The sequence below is a fragment of the Barbus barbus genome, assembly GCF_936440315.1.
Source record: "Barbus barbus genome assembly, chromosome: 39".
NCBI classification, from domain to species: domain Eukaryota; kingdom Metazoa; phylum Chordata; class Actinopteri; order Cypriniformes; family Cyprinidae; genus Barbus; species Barbus barbus.
The window spans coordinates 23,587,407-23,610,341 of NC_136717.1; the positions used below are offsets into that span (position 1 = coordinate 23,587,407).

The following is a 22,935-nucleotide window of genomic DNA, read 5'->3' on the forward strand; positions in this document are numbered from 1 at the left end:
ATCCATAAGAAAATAATGTGATGGCATAAAATTGAAAAACAGCTATCGTATCCTGACCATTTAAGAGATTTACATTAAATGAATCCGTCACAATAAGTTCAACTAAACCTCTTGTGATAAACAATCTTCACAAGTAATTTCTCTTTGTGGATCATCTAGCGTAGGAGGTAATATGACAAAAACTAAAACTGCAGACAGATGTTACACAAGGTTATGGATATTTAACTCTCTTTATAATTTATTAAAGATTATTACATTAATTTTCCACATTCACTTACAGTGCAGTCTGTACAAGTATACAACAAATCAGTGTACATATAAAAAAATGTGATGGTACTGTATTTGGCATGGATCATCATAGGTAGTTTCATTTACACAGCACCTTAGTTTAGTACAAAACAATGAGAATATAAAAAATAAGAAGTGATATTGCAAGATAAACCCTGTAAAACAAGCATGAATAAACAATGAGGTGCTGTCTTTGACACGGTTTTGATGGAGAGAGCATTTCATACAGTGCTTCACAAGACCTTGTCGTATAATCTCAGAAGAGAATGATGCAATTAACAAGATGATAAAACGAAGTGTTAAAAACCAGCACCGTTTAGTGAGCGACATGCTTAGTGTGGGTGACGGTACAGTCACCAAGGACACTTTGAATGTGTGTATTATGCTGCTCAGGGGTCTTTTGTGTGATGTGCAGTGCTACGTGGGGACAAAAAGTGGTGACTCACTGCTTTCTCGAGAACATAGACACGCTCCTGTTCAACATGATGCTACAGGGAAAAAAAGAAAGAAAGAAATGAATCAACTCCACGCAACCACTTTTTGAGAGAGACCCTGCCTCAGGTGGTACCTCACAACCTCATGAAGTGTTCATATTTACATAAATATTAAACATTTCCACAGTTAGACACAGTGAGTGACCATATAAATAAATCTTGATCATTTCAGAATAGTATATATGTTAGAATACTGTACTGTGCAGTTATTTTACATAAAGTGTGCTTCAGTTATTAGAGAAGATATCGTTATTTCAATCCATACACAGGTATATTTGTGTTTTTATGCAAAGCATCAAATGCTTTTACAGAATAAGGAAGACCACCATTCACACATATACATATATATATTTACAAGAATTCATTATAGAACGGGAACGGCAGACCCTCAGTGCTTTGAGTATTTGTGTGATCCCACAGTAATTGTGTCGGTTTAATAAGAAGTAAAAGTCCCATAATAAATCACAGCAGGATCACTGGGCTTCCAGCAGACCTTCCCACTGAATAGGTTGGGAGAAAACCTCTCTTTCAAGCCACATCTCGTAACTGTAATGGAAGTCTTCGGGCATGTCGACACACTGGCCTAAAACGCTTTGGAGGCAGTTGTCTACTGGTGTAAAATCACTGTTCTGATTCCTATCGTAACGGCGTGTGTTGAATTTCTCGATGCTCTCGCGTAGTGCACACTCCTCCGCCTGGAAATCCCACGGCCGAGCGTCGATATCTGGCAGAAGAGAATGAAAAATAGGAGATGCATTACACATTAGAATAACTGCAATAGCTGTGTCACAATTCAGGGGCTGCATCCTTAACATTGTTAAATGGTTAGTCTGGGCTGCAAAGGATCCATTTGTTGCATCCTTCATGGCCAGGGGACTGAAAGATGCATTTCGAGATTGCATTTGAAAGAGCCTCCAAAAAACCTGTCACACTGCTGTGATGCATTTGGTCTTTAAATGCAGCCTCTAAAGGTGCAGTATGTAATATTGACTGCTAGTGGTTGAAATGGGTACAGCAGTACCAATTCAATATATTTGAGAACTTTGTTTCTCTTGCCCCCTCCTCCTCTGATTCGACATTCACGAGGGTTGCCAGATTGAGAACATGGAACAGAAACAAGTGCAATTTACAAAAGGAAGGCAACAAGCCTTAATTTCATTGCACACTTTAATATTTTCACATGTTAAAAAATAAATATGACCTCACGTTGTGTCAATCATGTTTACATACTGCCTCCGAAACTTTGGTCCATCATAAAAAAAATTGGATCAGGTTTGATTTTCTGCGTTTTCGCAAACATTTTGATAGGGAACGATGACGAATACAAAAAAATAACTTTGGAGTCAGTGTGCAAGGACCTTTACACTATAAGTTGATTTATCAGTGTTTTAATATTCCATCTGGTCATATAGATTTTTAGATGGTTTCTGAGGCTAGGTAGAATCTGTGATCTCTAACCCATTTCTTTTGCTGGCTTCCATGGTTTGAATGTGCTGCGTTTTCCACAAACTGGCAACCCGGGGTGTTAAAAAAAAAAAAAATGGCAGTGGGCGGAATCACACATATCAAAACAAAAATAGACAATCTGACATGGAACACATATTTAGAACACATATAGAATAAATGGATGTATGATAAAAAGTATGATAATTTAGCATGTTTCCTAAATATCTGCAAACATATTAGGGTACTTTCTTGCTTTAGTACAGTCAAAAAAATTAAAATACATACAGCACCTTTAAAAGATGCAGCCTGTGAGTTGGGATGCAGCTTATGAGCCACGTTTCACCAAGGAAATTATTCAAAATTTAAAAACATTAGAATAAAAACATTCTAACTTTGACTGGTCTTGAAGTTGACTGTCTTTCTCAAAGGCCCTGCCCCCACCCCTTTCTAAAATAATATTTACCATTCCCATACGCCCAGTCGTCATTGAGCCGATGTCTGACTTTCTGGTAGATGGCAGACATGGTTTTCATGTTACTCTTTCTCCATTGGCGGCCCAGATACTTGGTCTGTATCTTGAGAAGTTTGAGGACGTAGAGCTGCATCATGGCTTGTTTAACCTTGAGTGCCCTCTTGAGAATAGGAGCAGACTTGAACACCACAAGCATCTGGAAAGGAAAGAGATCCAACACAAACCAATGAAAATAGCATGTAAAACATTCATATATGAATCGCCTCAAAGAATAGAATTCAATAATTTATGAACAGAAGTATAAAATTTTTTTTTCTTTATATTGATTCTCCATATGAACAGATTGCATTAATTAGAGATGTCACTGATTAGCTATATATACACATATCAACCCTGATATGCAATTTGTAAGTTTATATAGAAAAACACAGTAAAAACAGCAGCCGTAATGAAAAAAAAAAACTATGCAGTAATTATAGGATATAAACCATTTACACAGAAATTCAATCATACTCCTCTTGAATAAGGCCTAAGTATAAACGAGATGGCATAATGCTGGTATTCTTTCAAATAAATATTGTCTTTCTCTCACCATAGTTCTTGAGTGCTTCCACTTGGTAATTTTGTTTAGGATCCTCAGTAGGTTGATGCAGGAGAAGAGATTACGCCAGCAGAACTGATTACTGTCACCAGCTTCCTGTTTACACACACAGACACATTCAGCATTTTGACAACCAACAAAAATGATAGGTTCTTTCTTTTCAGTCACCTACATTACCTATAAAATAAAGTCTGGAGTAAAAAAAAGACAAAATTGTAGTGTTTTGTATAATTACCAAGCTTTCGGCTGTGAGTTCAGGCATTTCATGAACCACGCAATGAGGGAAATCCAGGGCACAAATGCTGCCATCAGAAAACACTATGTTTAAAAAAACTTACTGACACAGAAGCTGGTTTGAATGAACATATATCCAAATGTCTACCTGTTCTTGGCACTGATGTAAGACATGATGTTCTGGTTGAAGAATTTGAGAATGAGCGGGATGCAATTGGCAAACACCAGGTGCTGAGCCACAAATTCAAACTGTCCGAAACACAAAAGACATCATGTTCATAAATAAATTAATTCATAAAAATCTCCAGCATTTGAACAACACCGGGAATTGCCCTAAGGAAGTCAGTTTGGCCCATAATATCTATATGCCAACTTTCATCTATCTCTGATGAGCTGAAGCTTCCATTAGGCTTTCATTTGCAGGACATTCATCGTTTCTCTGAGACGGAGATGCATACTGAAGAGTGATTTGTTTCCAGTTCCTCTAGGTTTATCATGGCTTTAGACATTTAATGTGGCTTTAGACGTTAATGAGCAAACTCTGTCAAACAGAAACCCAGCGCCTTTCCTATTACCCAGAATTAAGTGTACATCAGCTCGGCGGGATATGTCAGCAGATCAGCAATGCTGGCGCTCGTTCTTGTCGTTTAATCTGAGCGATTGAGTAATTGAAACGGCGAGAGAGGGAAAAGATGTGTGTGACTGCCTTCAGTAGCTGATTATTCAGTGCCATATAAATTCAGTGAACCTTTAAGTCAAGTGTGAGAAAGGGTAAAATGAAAATAAATGTTATAAAACTATTTATCTCCACCAATAGAGGGCGCCACTTAAAAACACCCACGTTCATTTTTCATAATTTGTCATGCTCATCATACAGGATTAGTCTGAACTGTGCTGACAAGATGACGCTTTAGTACATTTTGTTCTCGTCCTCTGCTAATATTTTTAAATAATTTTGATGTAGGAGGAGCGAAATCCTCAGATTTTGTTGGCATGAGACAACAAGGCATCAAATTGCAAACATGTTTAGTTTGATAAAATGTTGTTTAGATGCAAACAAGACGTTACTGATTAGTATTACCTGGTGACCTCCAGTCATTTGTAATAATTGCGGATGTTGTCTGTGATCTTAATCCCGTGCGAATCGGCCATGTCTGTAATTTGTAAAGTAAAAATTCCCCCGCAAATGCTCCAAGTGTATGTTCACTACTGTGTGTATATTTGGATGGGTTAAATTCAGAGCACAAATTCTGAGTATGGGTCACCATACTTGGCCACACACCACTTCCCTTTTTCCTTTCCCCAAATGACCTACCATATTTCGCCAAACAGCGAGGTCCTGTGATCATTTTAGTCTCGTGCAAATCGGCATCTCTGTGATTTGGCCAGCATTTGGCAGGTCGTATATCATTTTTCAAGGTTTTTGATTCCTGTGCGCCTTTTTATCCATCTTTCGCAAATAATGGAGCTGCGTTGGAGTGTTTGATAATATTTTGGGTGCTGTCATATCGCTACACCATACAATTTGCAGAAAGAGAAAGCTGAAAAGGTTTAATGTGTTACAAATAAATCAAATATAAAGCTTGAGATATTATTTTAACCTGGTGAAATGTAAAGGACACGGGGCACAAAACTATATTAGTTTCTTTTTTTTTTTAAATCCATCTAATTGGACCATAGAACGGGACTCTCAAAGCCTTGACATCCAGGTATCCGGGAGATAAGTCAGTAATTTCGAGTAAAATCACAGGCTTCGCTTATCCCGTGCGAATGCACCACACATAAATTCAGATGTAGGGGGGGGCACATTCTAATGTAAGGAAAAAATGTAAGCTGCATTAAACCATTATGCTGATGCTTGAACCCCTTTTTGTCTCTAACCCATAAAACTATTTGATGATTGAAAGCACGAAGTAGAGATTTCTGGCTCAGTGCATGAGTCCAGCTGTAGAAGATAGTCTCTGAATCCCCTCTTTAATTTGAAATATGACAGATTTTTCTTTCTTTTTAATGCACTTAGAGTATCCCTTTTTTTAGTTTAAGTGCTTGTCTCGTTGTCTCTCCCTGGCTCTCTTTCGTTGTCTTGTGGTGAATGGTGCTTTGACAGCGAGCCTATCAGCAGAGCGCAGGGTCAGTTCGGCCAAAGACATCAGAGAGACACGAGCAGAGAGAGGAATAGCAAATAAAGAGAGTCTGACCTGGTATATGTGGTTGAGTTTGAAGTGTTTGAGCAGCAGTAACAAGAGAGCTGCAATCGCTTTGACGATAATCTCCTTGTGTCTGTTCACATCAATGCCCAGCTTCATGCTCTGGAGGACGGTGATTCTGTTTCCAATACAAACACGGAAAATGTTTGCTGTGCGTCTAAAACAAAGCGCACCGATCTTTTCATGCGACATGCACACATCAAAAGCAGGGTCTCTGCTGTATTTGTGCGTAGACTTACGGCATCTCCTCTGGCAGAACGTCGGCTAGGATGTTGATAGAGTCGGTCTTTGCTTTGGAGGTTGGAGCTGCAGCCAGAAGGAGCTTCAACAGAGCAATCTACAAAGAGACTAACATTAGTGCAAAATTCCTACCAGGTTTGTCTGAAGAGTTGCATGCATTAACCACTACACCTTTAAGTATTAGCATTTAGAATTAAGGCAAAACACCAGATTATTATGGTAAGTAAAAAAAAAAAACAGATATATTTCCCAAATTAATTTGATTGATTACATTAAGAATTGCAAACATTTATTTATTTTTTTATTTCAAGTTTGCTACAATATTATGTTTAAATATGCAAATGAGGTACCGCTGATTTGGATATCTCTTTTTATCACAACATAAAGCAGAAAATACTGTCAACAGCAGTATTTAGTATCATTGAGACACCATTTGTTTTTACTAGTTTTTGTTAATATTTTGAATCAGTTTTCATTTTTATACTTTCCTTTTTATTTTAATTTGTTGCGTGCTTGTGGCATTTTTAGTAGTTTTATTTTAAATATGTCTATTGTTTTTATTCATTTTTATTTCAGTTTTAGTATGTTGCTTTGTATACTAAATATATAGAAATATATAGATATGTTTTAACATTTTTAAATTGAACTAATTGCAGTTAATTCTTATTTTATTCAAGTAATGAAAATAATTTATGGTTTTAATTTTAGTTTCTGTTTTAGTTAATTATAATAACCCTGGTCAACAGCTAGAAAAAATATATATTTTCACCATGTTTTCGCGGAATAAATATGAGAAATCGGCCTTTAAAAATATGTAATGTAATTAAAATCTAAAACATGCAAACATTTAAAGTGCAATAAACACTTAAAATTAGCATGTTTTCTTTGCCCTAATCTGAAACAACACATTATGAAACACCAAACAGGCCTATAGTGTTTGCTCTGAAATATCAGAAAGAAACTGATCAAAAATGCAAATATTCTTCTGGAAAGCATGAGCTATAATCACAAATATCTGGATGTGTAAAAAGGCGAAGTGTAGGAGACACTTACTACATACTGAGAGAGACTAGGCAACATTCCCAAATATAGAATCTCTGCCGGTGTTTCTTCCACCTCCTCTTCCCCCTAGCCAATCAAAAGAGGCGATTCTGATTGACAGCTTAATGAACCAATAATAAATGCAAAAGAACGGCAAAGTTGAGTCGCTTACCATAGTCATGGGACACTGCTGCAGCTCCTCCTCTCTCTTGATCTGGACCTCCGCTATGGAGACATACTTGTGCTTGAGAGAGAAGGGGTGAGAGAGAGAGAATTGCCATGGTGACCGAGGGCGGATATCTAACTGTGAGTGGCTGAAAGAGCCCCAATAGAGCATGCATTAGACCACTGCATTCACGTCAATGCATATCTGTGGCATAACAGCTGCTAAATCCAACAGATACAGTATATACAGGAATCAACTTGCTGAGTATCAATAAAAGGGCAAAACATTTGAAGCAGGAGAGAATGCTTTAGCATTTAGTATTCATGCATATGATGTTCAAATATATATATTTTTTAACTCTTCCAGGTGTGTAGAAGAACTCTAGAACATTAGAAAAAAAAAATATTTCCATGCTTACCTGTTTCAAAGTCTTTACACTCTCATGTATGGGCCTGGGTAACCCAACCAAAGTGTCAGTGTCACTGTAAAACAACATTAGAAGAAAAGAAAATGCCGTGTGAACCAGAAACAGCGGAGTATACTGATTTAATGATAATGAAGGTGACCTTTATTATCGTTTATCATAGATTCAGAACCTGGGAGAATTGATCAGACACTCACTTTCCCAAGGTGAAGCCAATAAATTTATTTCTGCTGGTCTCAAGAAAGTGCTCGATGTCTTTCTCTCTGTGGGAGAAAGAAGAAAGGAATTGACTGCATGAGGAGTTGGTTTGGAATTTTCTCAGTTTAGGATAGGACTGCTACGAAGAGACAGCTACTTAAACTTATTAAACAGAGCAGTGTAAATGTATCCCTTTGTCGTCTTTACACTAACCTCTTTAAAGTGCTGCAGCCACCCCCCACCCCACCCTCACGCTCTCGTTCCCATCTGCATGCAGCAGAGCAGCTCAGCGTTACAATTCACAGGTAAAGAAGCCACAGAGCTAAATACTGTACTGTGTGCCTCTTTTAAAAATCAAGAGGATTTGATAAACGTGAGCTTTTGCGGTTTCAAATTCATCTCTTTTCCTTCTTTTTCTTGCTCTGTGTTTCTCCCTGTTCATTTGTCTCTGTCCACAAATATGCATTATTTATGTCAGAGGTACTGCAGTCCTAAAACCACCCTGTTTCCAGCACAGGAGCTGTAGTAGATTTTTGTATGCAGTTAGATGGGTCACTACAAATACACTACACATTTGGGATCAGTATGAATTTTTTAAAGAAATTAATACTTGTATTCAGCAAGGATGCATTAAGTGGATCAAAAGACATTTACAAATATGATTTAAAGGTGAATGAGACAAAACTACAGAATGTCACATTTTATTATTGGGTGATTCAACACATAGATGTTTTACCAGCTAAGAAGTTCAGCACTTTTAGAGTTTCATCCCTCTATCTGATGTGAGCATAAGTATTGGAACAGTTGCCTCACAGGTCTTTCTAAGTGATCAGCTGTGTCCTGTTGCATTAATTCTTCAGATATTAAAAGCAGGGAATGTGTCGTATCAGTTATATCCATTACTTCTGCATTCTGAATCTTGCATTCGATGATGACACACAAACCAGGATGAAGACGAGGGAGCTGACTTTGAGAGAAAAGCAAGCAATTTGGATGCTAAAAGAAAAGAGGAAGTCAATTAGAGCTCTAGCAAAAACAAAGGGCATGGAGAAATCAAGAGTTTGGAAACCACCATCGACACCAGCAACCAACAACGACCTGATCGGCTGAGAAAACAACAGTAGTTGATGACAGACAAATCATAAAAGCTGTGAAAATGAACCCTAAAAGACATGTCTGTAAAATCACCAACAACTTCCAGAAAGCTGGGGTGATGCTCTGACAATCTACTGTCCTCAGGAGACTTTGACACAGAATTACAGATGCTACACAGCAAGATGCAAACCTCTGACCAGCACCAAAAATAGAAAGGCAAGATTAGCGTTGGCAAAAAAGCACAAAGGTGAGCCAGAAGTGTTCATGGACCAATGAGACAAAGATTAACCTTTATCTAAGTGATGGGAACGCAGAAATGTCGAGAATAAAAATGGAACTGCAAATGATCCCAAGCATACAGCCTCATCTGTAAAGCATGGTGGAGATGGTGTCATGGCATGGGGAAGCATGGCTGCCTCTGGAACAGGCCCTCTCAACTTTACTGATGACTTAATGTATGATGACAGTAGCAGAATGAATTTGGAAGGGTACAAAACCATCTTGCCTACCAATATTCAAGAAAATGCCACCAGATTCATTGGGAAGTGCTTCATAGTGCATCAGGACAATGACCCAAAACACCCTGCCAGTTCAGTCAAGGAATTTATAAGGGCAAAGAAATGGAAAGTCTTAGATTGCCCAAGTCAATCTCCAGATTTAAATCTGATTGAACATGAATTTCACCAGCTGGAGAGGAGAGTAAAGGCAGAAACTCCCCAAAACAAGCAACAATTGGAATTGGCTGCATTAAAGGCTGGGAAAAGTATTTCAAAGGATGAGACCAAGAGTCTGGTGATGTCTATGGGTCACAGACTCACTGCTGTGATTGTGTGCAAGGGATCTGCAACTAAATAATATATTTTAATCTGTTATATCTGCCTTATGTTCAACTGTCCCAATACTTATGCTCACATCAATGAGTGGAATGAACTCTAAAAGTGCTGTTCTTTTTATTTGGTAAAACATGTATGTGTTGAAACAGCTAATAATAAAGTGTGACATTCTGTAGTTTTGTCTCATATTCATCTTTTAATCATATTTGCAAATGTCTTGACTCCACAGCCAAAAGAGCAATTTTGTCTTTACTGTTCCAATACTTATGGAGGGCACTGTAGATGAATCGTGGTTTTCACAAAAATATTAAGCAGAACAATTGTTTGCAATATTATTTATACCACCAATTTCAAATCAGCATATTAGAATAATTTCTGAAGGATCGAGTTAGACTGAAGAGTGAAGACTGGTGTACTGATGCTGAAAATTTGGCTTTGCATCACAGGAATAAATTACATTTTCTAATATATTGAAATAGAAAACAGCTATTTGAAATTGGAATAATATTTCACAATATTCCTGTTTTTACTGTATTTTTAATCAAATAAATGCAGCCTTGGTGAGCATAAGAGACTATCCAACCCCAAACTTTTGTCTCCCTGAACTTTATATACAAAAAACTGCTCATACTTACTGCAAAATAACAGATCTCTGAAAACAAGTCAAGATAGCAGAGTTTATGGCCATTACATTTGATGAAGACCTTGTCCACTACCTGACTTTGGGAGCCCATGGAAGTCCCTTGGGAAAGGACACTCTCTCGGTTGGCGGGCGCAGTGGTGGTGGTGGCGGCGGAGGTTGGATAATAACGTCTCTGTCGAGAGGGTCGACCTCTCCCTCAATGCCACTGTCCACGTCCTCTGGGTCATCTTCTTCATCCCGTGCGTCATCGTTTTTGAAAGGGTCCCGTTCGTTGTAAGTGTCCAGGCTGTCCTGTTTGACCAGTGGCTGCAAGAGAGATAAAAAGAGTTTAAGATCAAGTTGCAAATGTATATATTACTCTGGACCCTGATATTGAGTCTCATTAAGAAAGCCCAAATTCTGAAACTTAACGTCCCATAAACCTGCAAATGATAAGCATCACAAAAAACAACTTTCAATCCAATTTTGGGGATTCACACATTCCAGATACAACACTGCAGCTCCTTTAACATTCCAGTGCAGATTCAGTTCAACAAAGGCACAAAAAACAAGTTCATCACATCTCTAGAGTTGTGAAAACGCATGAATGGCAAGATTCAGAGCAAGCATCAGGCATGAGGTGCATTAGTGGAGCGTCATCATTGGTTCCAGTGCAGTCAATGTATGAGTGTGTCTGTGGGCGGTACTGAGGCCATGAGCAGAGGTGACTCAGCTGTGATTGGTTGCCTATGAGAAGAAGCCATTCTGCTAGCTAGTGGGAGCTGGAGTGTGTCTATGTGGATCTCATTGGCTCAGAATATGTGGAAAGATGTGCAAATGGAAAGATAGGAGGAGAGAGAGACAGAGAGTCTTGCTAATGTCCATGGCCAGCTGTATCTCTCAGAACCCTTCCCCAAATCAAGTTTCAAAAGGAAAAACAAATTGCTGTGAAGGAAAAGAGAGTGGAGGAGTGCAAGGCCAGCCCACAACAAAGAGAATGCACAAAAGGGGTTTGGGGTAAAGACCTGTTTCTTGGCATATGGACTGTCTCCTTCCAAGCTATCAACAAAGGCACTCTGTAGGGACACAAGGAAGAGATGGGAATGAGCCAACAGGACAACGAAAACCCAGAGAGAAAAGGGCAGAAAAGAGGGAGAGTTGAGGAGAAGCAGAAAACTTACAGAGACAGAGTGAGACAGGAAGGAGAAAGGTCAAAACTGTGAAACCTGCTGTGATTGGTCCACGATGTTTTCCAGCCAATCGGTGCTCTGCTATAGTTCATTCTCATTGTGACATCACCATTGCAATGCTAGATTGTCAGAAGGACAGAAGTGTGGCATGAAGTCCCTTTTGTGTGTTTATTTTAAAGCTTGTGTAAGTTTTGCAGGCTGTGTGGGCTCTCATTTTAGTATAACACCGCCCTGCATCATATTCACGGAATGAATTCCAGAACTGTTTCTTACTAATATGGGCTGTTGATTTAAAAAATAGTGGCCGTTTTGCTACAAAACTACAAAATCTGATGCATTTCATAGCATTTTTGCTTTCGACGACCATTTGTAAGGTGAAGAAGTCTTGTATTATCCCTTAAATCACCAAAAAAGTGCCATAAAAGACATGATTTCTCTCTTCCTCTGAGCCAGGTTACAATTATTTATCGATTTTCACATGTATGATTGTTTCTGAGGACTTTACTACCACTTTTTCCACTCTGTTGCAGACTGTAAATTAAATAACACATACTGAATACTTTGTCATTAAAACGTTGACATTTGACTGCTTTTTTATTTTGACAAGTACATTAAAGCGTATACACTGCCATACAAAGCTTGGCAAAAGTACGATTTTTAATGCTTTTTATAGAAGTCTCTTATGCTCATCAAGACTACATTTATTTGATCAAAAATCGTCAAATATTACTGCAATTTAAAATAAAGTTTTTCTATTTTAATATAATTTAAAATATATTCCCTATATTATTATATTTATTCCTGTGATGCAAAGCTGAATTTTCAGTATCATTACTCCAGTCTTCAGTGTCACATGATCCTTCCGAAAAAAAATTTTTTTAGGATTATTTGATAAATAAAAAGTTTATTTTAATCTTTTGTAACAACATACACTTATATACACAGTTTATATACAGTTTAAAAGTTAGGGGTCAGTACATTTTTTTTCTTTTTTTTTTTTTGAAGGAAATTAATACTTTTATTCAACAAGGATGTGTTAAATTGAAAAAAAGACATACAAAAGATTTCTATTTTGAATAAATGTTGTTCTTTTTAACTTTTTATTCATCAAAGAATCCTGAAAAGATTATAACTGGTTCAAGGATTCACAGATTCTGAAGGATCGTGTGACACTGAAGACTGGAGTAATGATGCTGAAAATTCAGCTTTGCTTCACAGAAATAAATTATATTTTAAAGTATATTAAAACAGAAAACGATTATTTTAAATTGCAATTATATTTGACAATATTAGTGTGTTTTCTGCATTTCTGATCAAATAAATGCAGCCTTGATGAGCATAAAAGATTTCTTTAAAAAACATTAATAATCTTACCGATCCCAAACTTTTGACCGGCAGTGAATACATACAGTATATAACCTATAATCTGAAAAATCTTTACTGTTGTTTTGTACAAAAATAACACAATGGAAAGTTATTGATATTTTTGAATTCAGCAACAAATTGAATTATTTTTTCAAGATGCAGGGCTGCGTAATAGCACAGATCAGAATTTTTGTGTGTTTTGTATTTCATATACTGAATGTATAGGTTCAGATGCATGAGAGGTTGTGCATAATCATGCTGGCACAGTTCATGTATTTCATTTACACATGGTTTTTGCTTTGAAAGTCATTTGCGTGTGTGTTTCTCGTACCCGGCGACTCCTGCGTCCTCTCTTCTGCTGCTGCTGTTGCTCAATGAGCTCCATGGCTGAGGCTGGAGGAGAAGCCGCCCGCATGTTTCGCACCACCTTAATGCTGTCCTCAGGGAGCGGCGACAGGTTCAACTGCTCTCTCATTCTCACCTTCATCTCCTGCAACTCCTCGAAACCTCCCAGAGTGAACTGAGGTGCACAAACACGGAGAAATCAATGGACAGAGCACCATAGGCACATAAACAGGTCTGTTATTGACTAGAGCTGCCTGGTTTAGAGTTGAAAGAGTCCATGATGAGAACAGTGTTTATATTCTGAAAAATCCAAAAAGGTCTCTCTTTATCTGGTAAAATCGAGCGTCAGCGTTAGTTCTGGCAGGTCACGTTAGTCAAGCTCGCATCAGCTGACTCTCAACTGATCCCCATCTACCTATAGGAATACGACACCTAAGCATCCATATATAAGGACATCAGTATTATCAGCAGTTCTCGCATTGCTCGATAGCAAATTACCCTCCTCCATCCCCAGCTCCTCCTCTGTCAGTCAGGATCCAGCCTTCTGATTCTCTTTTGAATCAGACAAATTCAAAAGTGTGTACATAAAATTACTGAACTTTTTAACAAAACTGCAATACTTCTGTTGGTTCTGCTCAGTTTACCCTGGGGGGTTATTGCTGCTCACCCTGCTCTCATCCATGCTAGGCTGCATGGATGCGCAGGGAGTTCTTTCCCAGAACAGAACCATACCACCATTCCAAACTATATGCTAATTCTCAATCATCTTTGACGATAGTGGTCCTGACAGAAATTGAACAGAATAAGCAGTCATTATTCTATGGAATGTAGCATAATGAAAGAAAACAGAACAGAAATAAATCTTCAATCAATCCAGAATACAATATCATTCAAAAGTTTGGGGTCGGCAAGATTTTTTTTTAATGTTTTTGAAAGTCTCTTATGCCCTAAATTAAAATACAATAAAAACAGCACAATTGTGAAATATATTAAAATAGAAACCGTTATTTTAAATTGTAAAAATAGTTTTTAAAAATGTATGTGATCTGTGACCTCAAAGCTGAATTTTCAGCATCATTACTCCAGTTTTCAGTGTCACATGATCCTTCAGAAATCATTGTAACATACAGATTTCTTGCTCAGAAAACAAAATGTTGAAAGCAGTTGTTGTGCTTAATATTTTGAGGAAACTGACAATTCTTTAGGATTCTGCATTTATTTGAAATAGTAGAAACATTATAAATATCTTTACTGTCACTTTTGTTCAATAGAATGCATCCTTGTTGAATAAAGGTATTAATATCTTTAAAAAATACATCTTACTGACACCACACTTTTTAACAGTAGTATTTCATGTAATGTAATGTGAACAATAGAATAGAAAATGATATAATAGAGCAGATAGAATAGAATATTATGTAGCATAACAGAATAGCATAGAATAAGCAGTCAATTATATTTGGAATAGAATAGAATAGAATAGAATAGAATAGAGCAGTAATCACTTTGTTTGGAATAAAACAGAACAGAATGACAGAATGGAAGAAATTTAATTCTTAGAATAAATCTGTACATGATACAATATAATATATAGAATAGAATATTATGTAGCATAACAGAATAGCATAGAATAAACAGTCAATTATCTATAGAATAGAATAGAATCTAATCTATAAAACAAAGTAGTATCAAAATGATTTATCTAAAATGAACCGTGATTCTGACGTGTGTGCATTGAGACTGACCAGTATGGTCTTCCACAGTAAGAGCAGCACTTTCTTCATGGGGAAATGGGGCGCATTCATGCTGCAGAACTTGGTTACCATGGTGAAGAGGAGGAGGGCAAAGGGCTCTCCGTTATAAAGGGGTGAACCTGAGAGGAGGAGGGGGTTAATCACTGCGCCATAGAGAAGGTCAACAGCCAACCACTGCAAATACACACACACACACACACACACACACACACACAGTAAGGCTAAAAGCCACATCGTTCTCTCACAGTCTTTCTCACCCAACTCTGTTTTGAAGGCCTCTCTGGCTGCCTTCCTCTCAGGACTGTCACCCTCCGTTTCCACTCGAATGGTCTCAACCATCAGATACATGATGCTCAGAAGAACCCTTTAGAACATGATGCAAACGCCTTTAATTTCAATCTGACTTATTGAGTGTGTGTTAGTACGAGAGTGAATCTTTGTGTGTTGTAACCAAGGGTAAGTATTATCCTTCTATAATTAGCTAATGCAGCAGCGTTACTCAGTACAGGAAAACAACATTCATACATATATATGTATTGTGCATTGATGCAAAGCTCTCAAAGACATGAAAGCTGCAAGTCAGAAAGCTCTCTGTCAGCCCAGGGTTCCTCCTCACCAATTTTAATGTAAATCTGAGATGTGGATTGTGGGTTGGATGAAGAGAAGTCTAATGATGTGAGAGGGAAAAGAAAATGAATCAGTCCCAGTGGGCATCTTACCTGAGTTCTGTGCTGTCAGCCAGAGAAATGGCTGGTTTTCTCACTGCGCTGCTGCACGCCTGGTTATTACTGGAGAAAAAGGGAACGATACTAAATCAAAATATAAATGCACATGTAAGAGGATATCCTTACGTTACAACTGCGCCAAAAGAGCAGGGTTAATACAGTTAACCATAACTAAAACCATAAAAAACATGTACGCTCCATTTAATAAAATAAATTTTAACTGAAACAAAATACAAAAAACTAAGGTAAGTTAATGCCAAGGAAAGATTTCTCATTTTCATTTAGTTTAACTTGATGTACTTGATTACAGTATGGTCCCATTAGTAAACATTAGTTAATGCATTAACGTTAACTAACAAAGAGCAATACATTTGTTACAGTATGTGTTAATCTCTACAGTTTGTAATAAAGTTAATAAATACAAAACTGTTTATTTGTATTTCATGTTATCTCAGGTCCATTAAATAATATGAACATACATACTTTCGATTTTAATAATGCATTAATAAATGTTATTTAATATTGATAATAATATTAACAAAGATTAATAAATGGTTTAGAAGTAGTTTCCATTCTTATTTTGTTAAGTAATGAAGTTGCCTAATGTTAAAAAATAGAAAAAAATTACAATAATGATAAAAATGATAAACAACAAAATTACTAAGACTTCAACTTAAAATGAAAACAGAAAAATAATCTAATTCAAAATACTGATAAAGATTATAATAATATCGCAGTGATACTAAAGTAACACTGTAACAACACTGTAAAAGACTCATTAGAACCAGTCAATCTTTTTTTTCATTCCACAAAATACAACAGTTTTTAAGAGGCAAACAAGCCATGCAGTCTAAACAAATACTAGCTGTCAACCAAAACCCTGATCATTTGAATCAGATGTGCTCGGCTGAATATGAATCAATGCTCAGAGATGCCGGAGGGCTAATTGTGCAAATTACACCATAGTAAACCACAGCAGAGGCCAAGCGGCAGCGCTACAGTCTCCCTGAGAACAGTTCTGCTGTGTGGGCTGATGAGACCATGTACAAAGACATTAAATCCCCCAGGTAGGGGCTTGAAAGAGGAGAGGCATGGTGGCCAGGCTGTCTTTGAAGCGGAGATCACAGACAGACCACTCTGTGGCTCTCTTTAACATAAGAGGAGAGAGAGCATGCTGGTGCAGAAAATAAAGAACCGCCTTATTATGGAGAGATGACAGCAGGTACGAGATGGATACACAAAAGAACTGGGCCTTTTTGATCTTGCTTTTAAATTATGATGCTTATGTTAACTTCAAAAGAATATGATGACGCAAAATACAATTTGTTAAATGTTAACATAGATTTCTGGAATATAAGTCACGTTTTGTTTTGTTTTTTTAATGTGCTGTGATTTATTTTCCAAAGCAATTTATATAATATCAATGTCAATGTATGTCAAACACATATATTAAATGTAAGCTATTATATTTTCTGCAATATAAGTCATGTTTTTCCAATCATCTACAACTGCAACTAATATAATGTGAATTATATAATGTTGACTTATATAATATTTTGTATGCTTCACGTTGATATAATTAACCAGAAGCATGCAAAACATATGCAATGTTTATTTAAAAAATGCATTTCCCCACACAGCAGTAGTTTCAGTGTTGTTTTTCAGTTTTGTGATTAATAATAAATGTTGTTTATAATAAATACCACCAAGGTAATTATAATTAACTAAATCTAAAACCAAAAAAAAATAATTTCTGCCACTTGAAATAAAATAAATGTTAACCGAAGTAAAATAAAATTGAAAAAAACAGTACTTTTTTTTATTTCAGCTAGTTGCCAAGGAATTTTTACTTTAACTTGATGTACAAAAAAGTAAAATTTAATTATTATTTTTTTACAAAATTACAAAAATCTAAAAATAAAAAAATAGAATTAAAATAACAAAAATATAAAAATAAAAGCAATAATAGCTTATACTAAAATAATACTGAATGCCTCTCCAATTTCTCTGTTCTAAATAGAATTAAATTTAAAGGATTTGTTTTGTAGAGAGGGGAACTAAAATACATCTTTATAGTGTTTCTAATATTTGAAAGCATTAATTTTATTTAAATTTTTTCCTGAATGTAATAAAATGCAAATGCAATTTTGACCCAGCACGACTTACAATCAGCTATGACAAATTTTCCGGAAAATAAAGTAGGTTTTCACATTTTCTTAATTGCACTTAACCATGCAGAAGTTGCCACCACAATCCTAAGGTATAATGAATGGGTGCCAGTCCATTGCTATGCGGTTGCTAATGTGTTCTGAGTAGTTTTTTGCACGTTCATTTTTATGTTGGTACAGTATGTGCAATAATAAGAGTGATATCTGATTGCACTGACATCACTCTCTGAACAAAATAAAAAAATCCATTAACATGGAAATGTACTTAATGTGGGTAATTAGAGAAATGGAGAAGTGGCTCGCTGTGCCGCCCAGGCAGCTGCTACCGTACACAGTGGGCATTAAGAAACAGAAAAGAGAAAGCCGTTTGTCTCATTAGTAGAGCACCCAGGAGATGCACAGAAATACACAACTGTTTCACACACTCACATACAGTGGTGTGAAAAAGTGTTTGCCCCCTTCCTGATTTTTTATTTTATTGCATGTTTGTCACACTTTAATGTTTCAGATCATCAAACAAATTAAAAAAAATTTATGAAATATAACACAAGTAAACACAACATGCAGTTTTTAAATTAAGGGTTTTTTTATGAAGGGAAACCAAAATCTAAACCCACATGGCCCTGTGTGAAAAAGTGTTCGCCCCCCTCCCCCCGTTAAAACATAACTGTGGTTTATCACACCTGAGTTCAGTTTCTCTAGCCACACCCAGGCCTGATTACTGTCACACCTATTCGCAGTCAAGAAATCACTTAAATAGGACCTGCCTGACAAAGTGAAGTAGACCAAAAGATCCTCAAAAGCTACACATCATGTTGAGATCCAAAGAAATTCAGGAACAAATGAGAAAGAAAGTACTTGAGATCTATCAGTCTGGAAAAGGTTATAAAGCCATTTCTAAAGCTTTGGGACTCCAGCGAACCACAGTGAGAGCCATTATCCACAAATGGTGAAAACATGGAACAGTGGTGAACCTTCTCAGGCCGACCAAAATTACCTGAAGAGCACAGCGACGACTCATCCAAGAGGTCACAAAAAACCCCACAACAACATCTAAAGAACTGCAGGCCTCACTTGCCTCAGTTAAGGTCAGTGTTCATGACTCCACCATAAGAAAGAGACTGGGCAAAAATGGCAGAGTTCCAAGACGAAAACTGCTGCTGAGCAAAAAGAACATAAAGGCTCGTCTCAGTTTTGACAGAAAACATCTTGATGATCCCCAAGACTTTTGGGAAAATACTCTGGACTGACGAGACAAAAGTTGAACTTTTTGGAAGGTGTGTGTCCCATTACATCTGGCGTAAAAGTAACACAGCATTTCAGAAAAGGAACATCATACCAACAGTAAAATATGGTGGTGGTAGTGTGATGGTCTGGGGCTGATTTCTGCTTCAGGACCTGGATGACTTGCTGTGATAAATGGAACCATGAATTCAGCTGTCTACCAAAACATCCTGAAGGACAATGTCCGGCCATCTGTTGGTGACCTCAAGCTGAAGCGAACTTGGGTTCTGCAGCAGGACAATGATCCAAAACACACCAGCAAATCCACCTCTGAATGGCTGAAGAAAAACAAAATGGAGACTTCGGAGTGGCCTAGTCAAAGTCCTGACCTGAATCCTATTGAGATGCTGTGGCATGACCTTAAAAAGGCGGTTCATGCTCGAAAACCCTCCAATGTGGCTGAATTACAACAATTCTGCCAAGATGAGTGGGCCAAAATTCCTCCACAGCGCTGTAACAGACTCCTTGCAAGTTATCGCAAACACTTGATTGCAGTTGTTGCTGCTAAGGGTGGCCCAACCAGTTATTAGGATTAGGGGGCAAGCACTTTTTCACACAGGGCCATGTGGGTTTGGATTTTGTTTTCCCTTCATAATAAAAAACTTAATTTAAAAACTGCATGTTGTGTTTACTTGTGTTATCTTTGATTAATATTTAAATTTGTTTGATGATCTGAAACAAAGTGTGACAAACATGCAAAAAATTAAAAAAAATCAGGAAGGGGGCCGACACTTTTTCACACCACTGTACACAGTCATGACTGAGCCGTTTCTAACCTGCTCCCGCAGGAGAAGGAGAGTAAAAATTGAACTGTTAAACACTTCCCTCCGCTAGAGATTCAGTCTCTGTCTGTCTCTTTCAGTATCTCACCCTTTGCCTGTCTGTCCTCACCTGCAGCAGATGGTCTGCCCTCTGTCAAAGATCTCCACACAGAGACTGAGGCATTTTGGGAAATGAAAACACTTACTCTATCTCCATGCTGAGGAGCTCTAGCAGAGCCGTGAAGATGCCCATGTCGTAGAGGAGGAAGACATTGTGTCTGGACCAGTACAGGACATCAGTTTCTGTGTCGCACTCATCAAACACACCTGAATACATATAAGAAAAAAGAAGAAATTATATTTTGCTTAAGGAAAGACTATTTTATCATTTAAACAAAGAAATCATGCCAATTCAGCATGTGTATGTCCAAATTTGAATTACCATAACGCTCAATGTTTCATATTTTATTGTTTCACTTTTTGTGTATATATATATATATATATATATATATATATATATATATATATATATATATATATATATATATATATATATATATATATATATTTTTTTTTTTTTTTTTTTTTTTTTTTTTTTTTTTACTAAAAACAAATATTGCAATACATTGTCTTATAAAATAAATTTAAATATGCATAAATTAAAAAAATAACACATAATTAAATAAAAATAGAAAATAAATAAAAATAAGAAAATAATTTTTTCTTATGACATAACATTATCTTCATGCCAATTATTAAAGTCCAAATACACATTACAGAAACGCTCAACAATGATTCTCATTTTTTGCAATAGTCATATTTCTATCTTTTTCAAATATTTTTACCAAAACAAAAACTGCAACACATTTTATTTTAAAATTTGCATAAGTTAAAGGCAGTACTACAAATTAAACATTTGTCATTAAAGAAAAAAATATGAAAGAAAATAAGAAATTACATTTTTCTTAAGAAAACACATTATTTTCATGCCACTTAAGCACATTAAGGTCCAAGTTCTCATTACCATAATAATGCACAATGAAGATTCTCAATATAGCAATTATAATATTTTATAGTTTTACATATTTTAATACTTACTAAAAACAAATACTGCTATACAGTATTATAATATGCATAAATTAAGAGCCGTTCTAAAAATTACATTACAAATTAAATACAACATTATTAAAGTAATGAGAACTAGGGGAAATGTACTTAATTCTTAATATAATAAATTATAGACAACATAAATAGTAAAAAATAAATAAGTCACATGCAGCTGCAAAATATCTTAATGATCCTAAAATAGACTTAATTTCTCATAATATATTTTATTATTTCCTTCCTTTGATTTGGGGGTTGAAATATGAAATATGTTGTTGACTGGTTTCATGAGATTCACCCATTGGATTGTGGTTGGATGTACTATAGTCGTACCTTGTGCCAAATAGAGGATGGCTCGGGCCACTTTGAGCCTCTTGTCTCGATCAGTGACCTCCAGAGCGTCCAGCAGTCTCATGACATACGCCCTCTGCTCCTCCATACTCAACTCCATCCACCTCCGACCCTTCACTGAGAGCAGAGCACAGAAGAATTAGGTCTCTGTCCATATTAATCATTTCTGCCATTCTTCTACCTCCCATTCTAGTTTCGCTTTTCACACGTGAGAAAGATTAGTCAGGATTTGTGTTGCTCAAACACCCGTGAAAGGAGCAGCACACATAAAACACTCGATCACTTCACTGACCTCTCTTCTCTTTCAGTCAAAAATGTTACTCAACTACATGCATGAGTGGGGGATTTATGAATGCAAATTACTGTACAAACCTCCCTCTGAATATTGGTAAATATTGCCATATGCTTCGAGAGTTTGTGAAGATTTCTGCTGTAAAGCCTGGAAGGCATGTGTAAAATTAAAGAGGTCATTCATCTGCCACTGAAGGCTTTTATTACAGTCACATCATGAAGAATCAGAATTTCCTTGATCCTCTGATCTGATCTATAAGATCTTGAAACATTTGCTCGTGTACATTTCTCATTTCAAATGTGAAGAGTTTGTATATACACACACGTCTTTAAAGGTAGAGTTCACCCCAAAATGAAAATGTACTACCTCTGGCCATCCGAGATGTAGAGGAGTTTGTTTGTTCTTCACAACAGATTTGGAGAAATTTAGCATCGGATCCTCTGCAGTGAATGGGTGCCGTCAGAATGACAGTCCAAACAGCTGATAAAAACATCACAATAATCCACACCACTCTGGCTCATAAATTAGCATCTTGTGAAGCAAAAAGCTGCGTTTCTAAGAAACAAATCCATCATGAAGGCGTTTTAACTTTATTTTATCTTGTCAAAAGCAATGAGAGTCTGTAAAAAGATGGTAACACTTTATTGTACGGTGTCCTTGTTACATGTATTACATGCAACTATCCATGAACCAAACCCTCATCCTAACTCTAACCATACAGTAAGTACATGTAGTTAATTACTATTACTCAGTAATTAAATTAAAAGTTCATCCTCTGTTGTCTCTCACATCAAAATCTACCAACATATTCGTTTAGATCATTTTTTTTTTGCTTGTAAAAAGTGCTTGATGTGTGCATATTTCGCTCCTGATTCACAGGAGAACTTTTCAATGGAGAAAGCAATATTATGGATACAGGACTTTGAGGATTTGAAGGTAAAAATTATTAATTATGAATTTATTACAAGTATGCAGTTTTTCACAAGACATTAATTGATGGACTGGATTGGTGTGGATTACTTGTGGATTATAGTGATGTTTTTATCAGATGTTTGGATTCTGACGGCACCCATTCACTGCAGAGGATCCATTGCTGAGCAAGTGATGTAATGCTACATTTCTCCAAATCTGTTCTGATGAACAAACAAACTCATCTACATCTTGGATGGCCTGATGATGAGTATATTTAAGCAAATATTATTCTTTGGGTCAACTATTCCTTTAAAAGGTGCATA

General features: G+C 36.6%; 1 protein-coding gene across 3 annotated transcripts in view; it reads right to left on the bottom strand.

The window, feature by feature from the left end:
* Positions 1–203: 203 nt before the first annotated feature.
* Positions 204–22,935, bottom strand: part of LOC306858307 (striatin-interacting protein 1 homolog) — a 30,854-nt gene continuing 8,122 nt past the window's right edge. For 2 of the 3 annotated variants that reach the window (XM_079398760.1, XM_079398761.1), the window contains exons 4-22: positions 21,391–21,525; positions 20,160–20,280; positions 15,735–15,803; positions 15,273–15,379; positions 15,007–15,134; positions 13,248–13,436; positions 11,387–11,437; positions 10,456–10,688; positions 7,811–7,876; positions 7,608–7,671; positions 7,196–7,267; positions 7,036–7,110; positions 5,982–6,079; positions 5,734–5,860; positions 3,684–3,784; positions 3,537–3,603; positions 3,293–3,397; positions 2,692–2,896; positions 204–1,506 (exon numbers count right to left, since the gene is read on the bottom strand). In XM_079398760.1, the coding sequence (XP_079254886.1) occupies positions 1,256–1,506; positions 2,692–2,896; positions 3,293–3,397; positions 3,537–3,603; positions 3,684–3,784; positions 5,734–5,860; positions 5,982–6,079; positions 7,036–7,110; positions 7,196–7,267; positions 7,608–7,671; positions 7,811–7,876; positions 10,456–10,688; positions 11,387–11,437; positions 13,248–13,436; positions 15,007–15,134; positions 15,273–15,379; positions 15,735–15,803; positions 20,160–20,280; positions 21,391–21,525 (2,264 nt within the window). In that variant the 3' untranslated portion in view covers positions 204–1,255. The remainder of the gene's footprint in view (positions 1,507–2,691; positions 2,897–3,292; positions 3,398–3,536; positions 3,604–3,683; positions 3,785–5,733; positions 5,861–5,981; positions 6,080–7,035; positions 7,111–7,195; positions 7,268–7,607; positions 7,672–7,810; positions 7,877–10,455; positions 10,689–11,386; positions 11,438–13,247; positions 13,437–15,006; positions 15,135–15,272; positions 15,380–15,734; positions 15,804–20,159; positions 20,281–21,390; positions 21,526–22,935) is intronic. The other variant, XM_079398762.1, reaches the window with a different exon arrangement.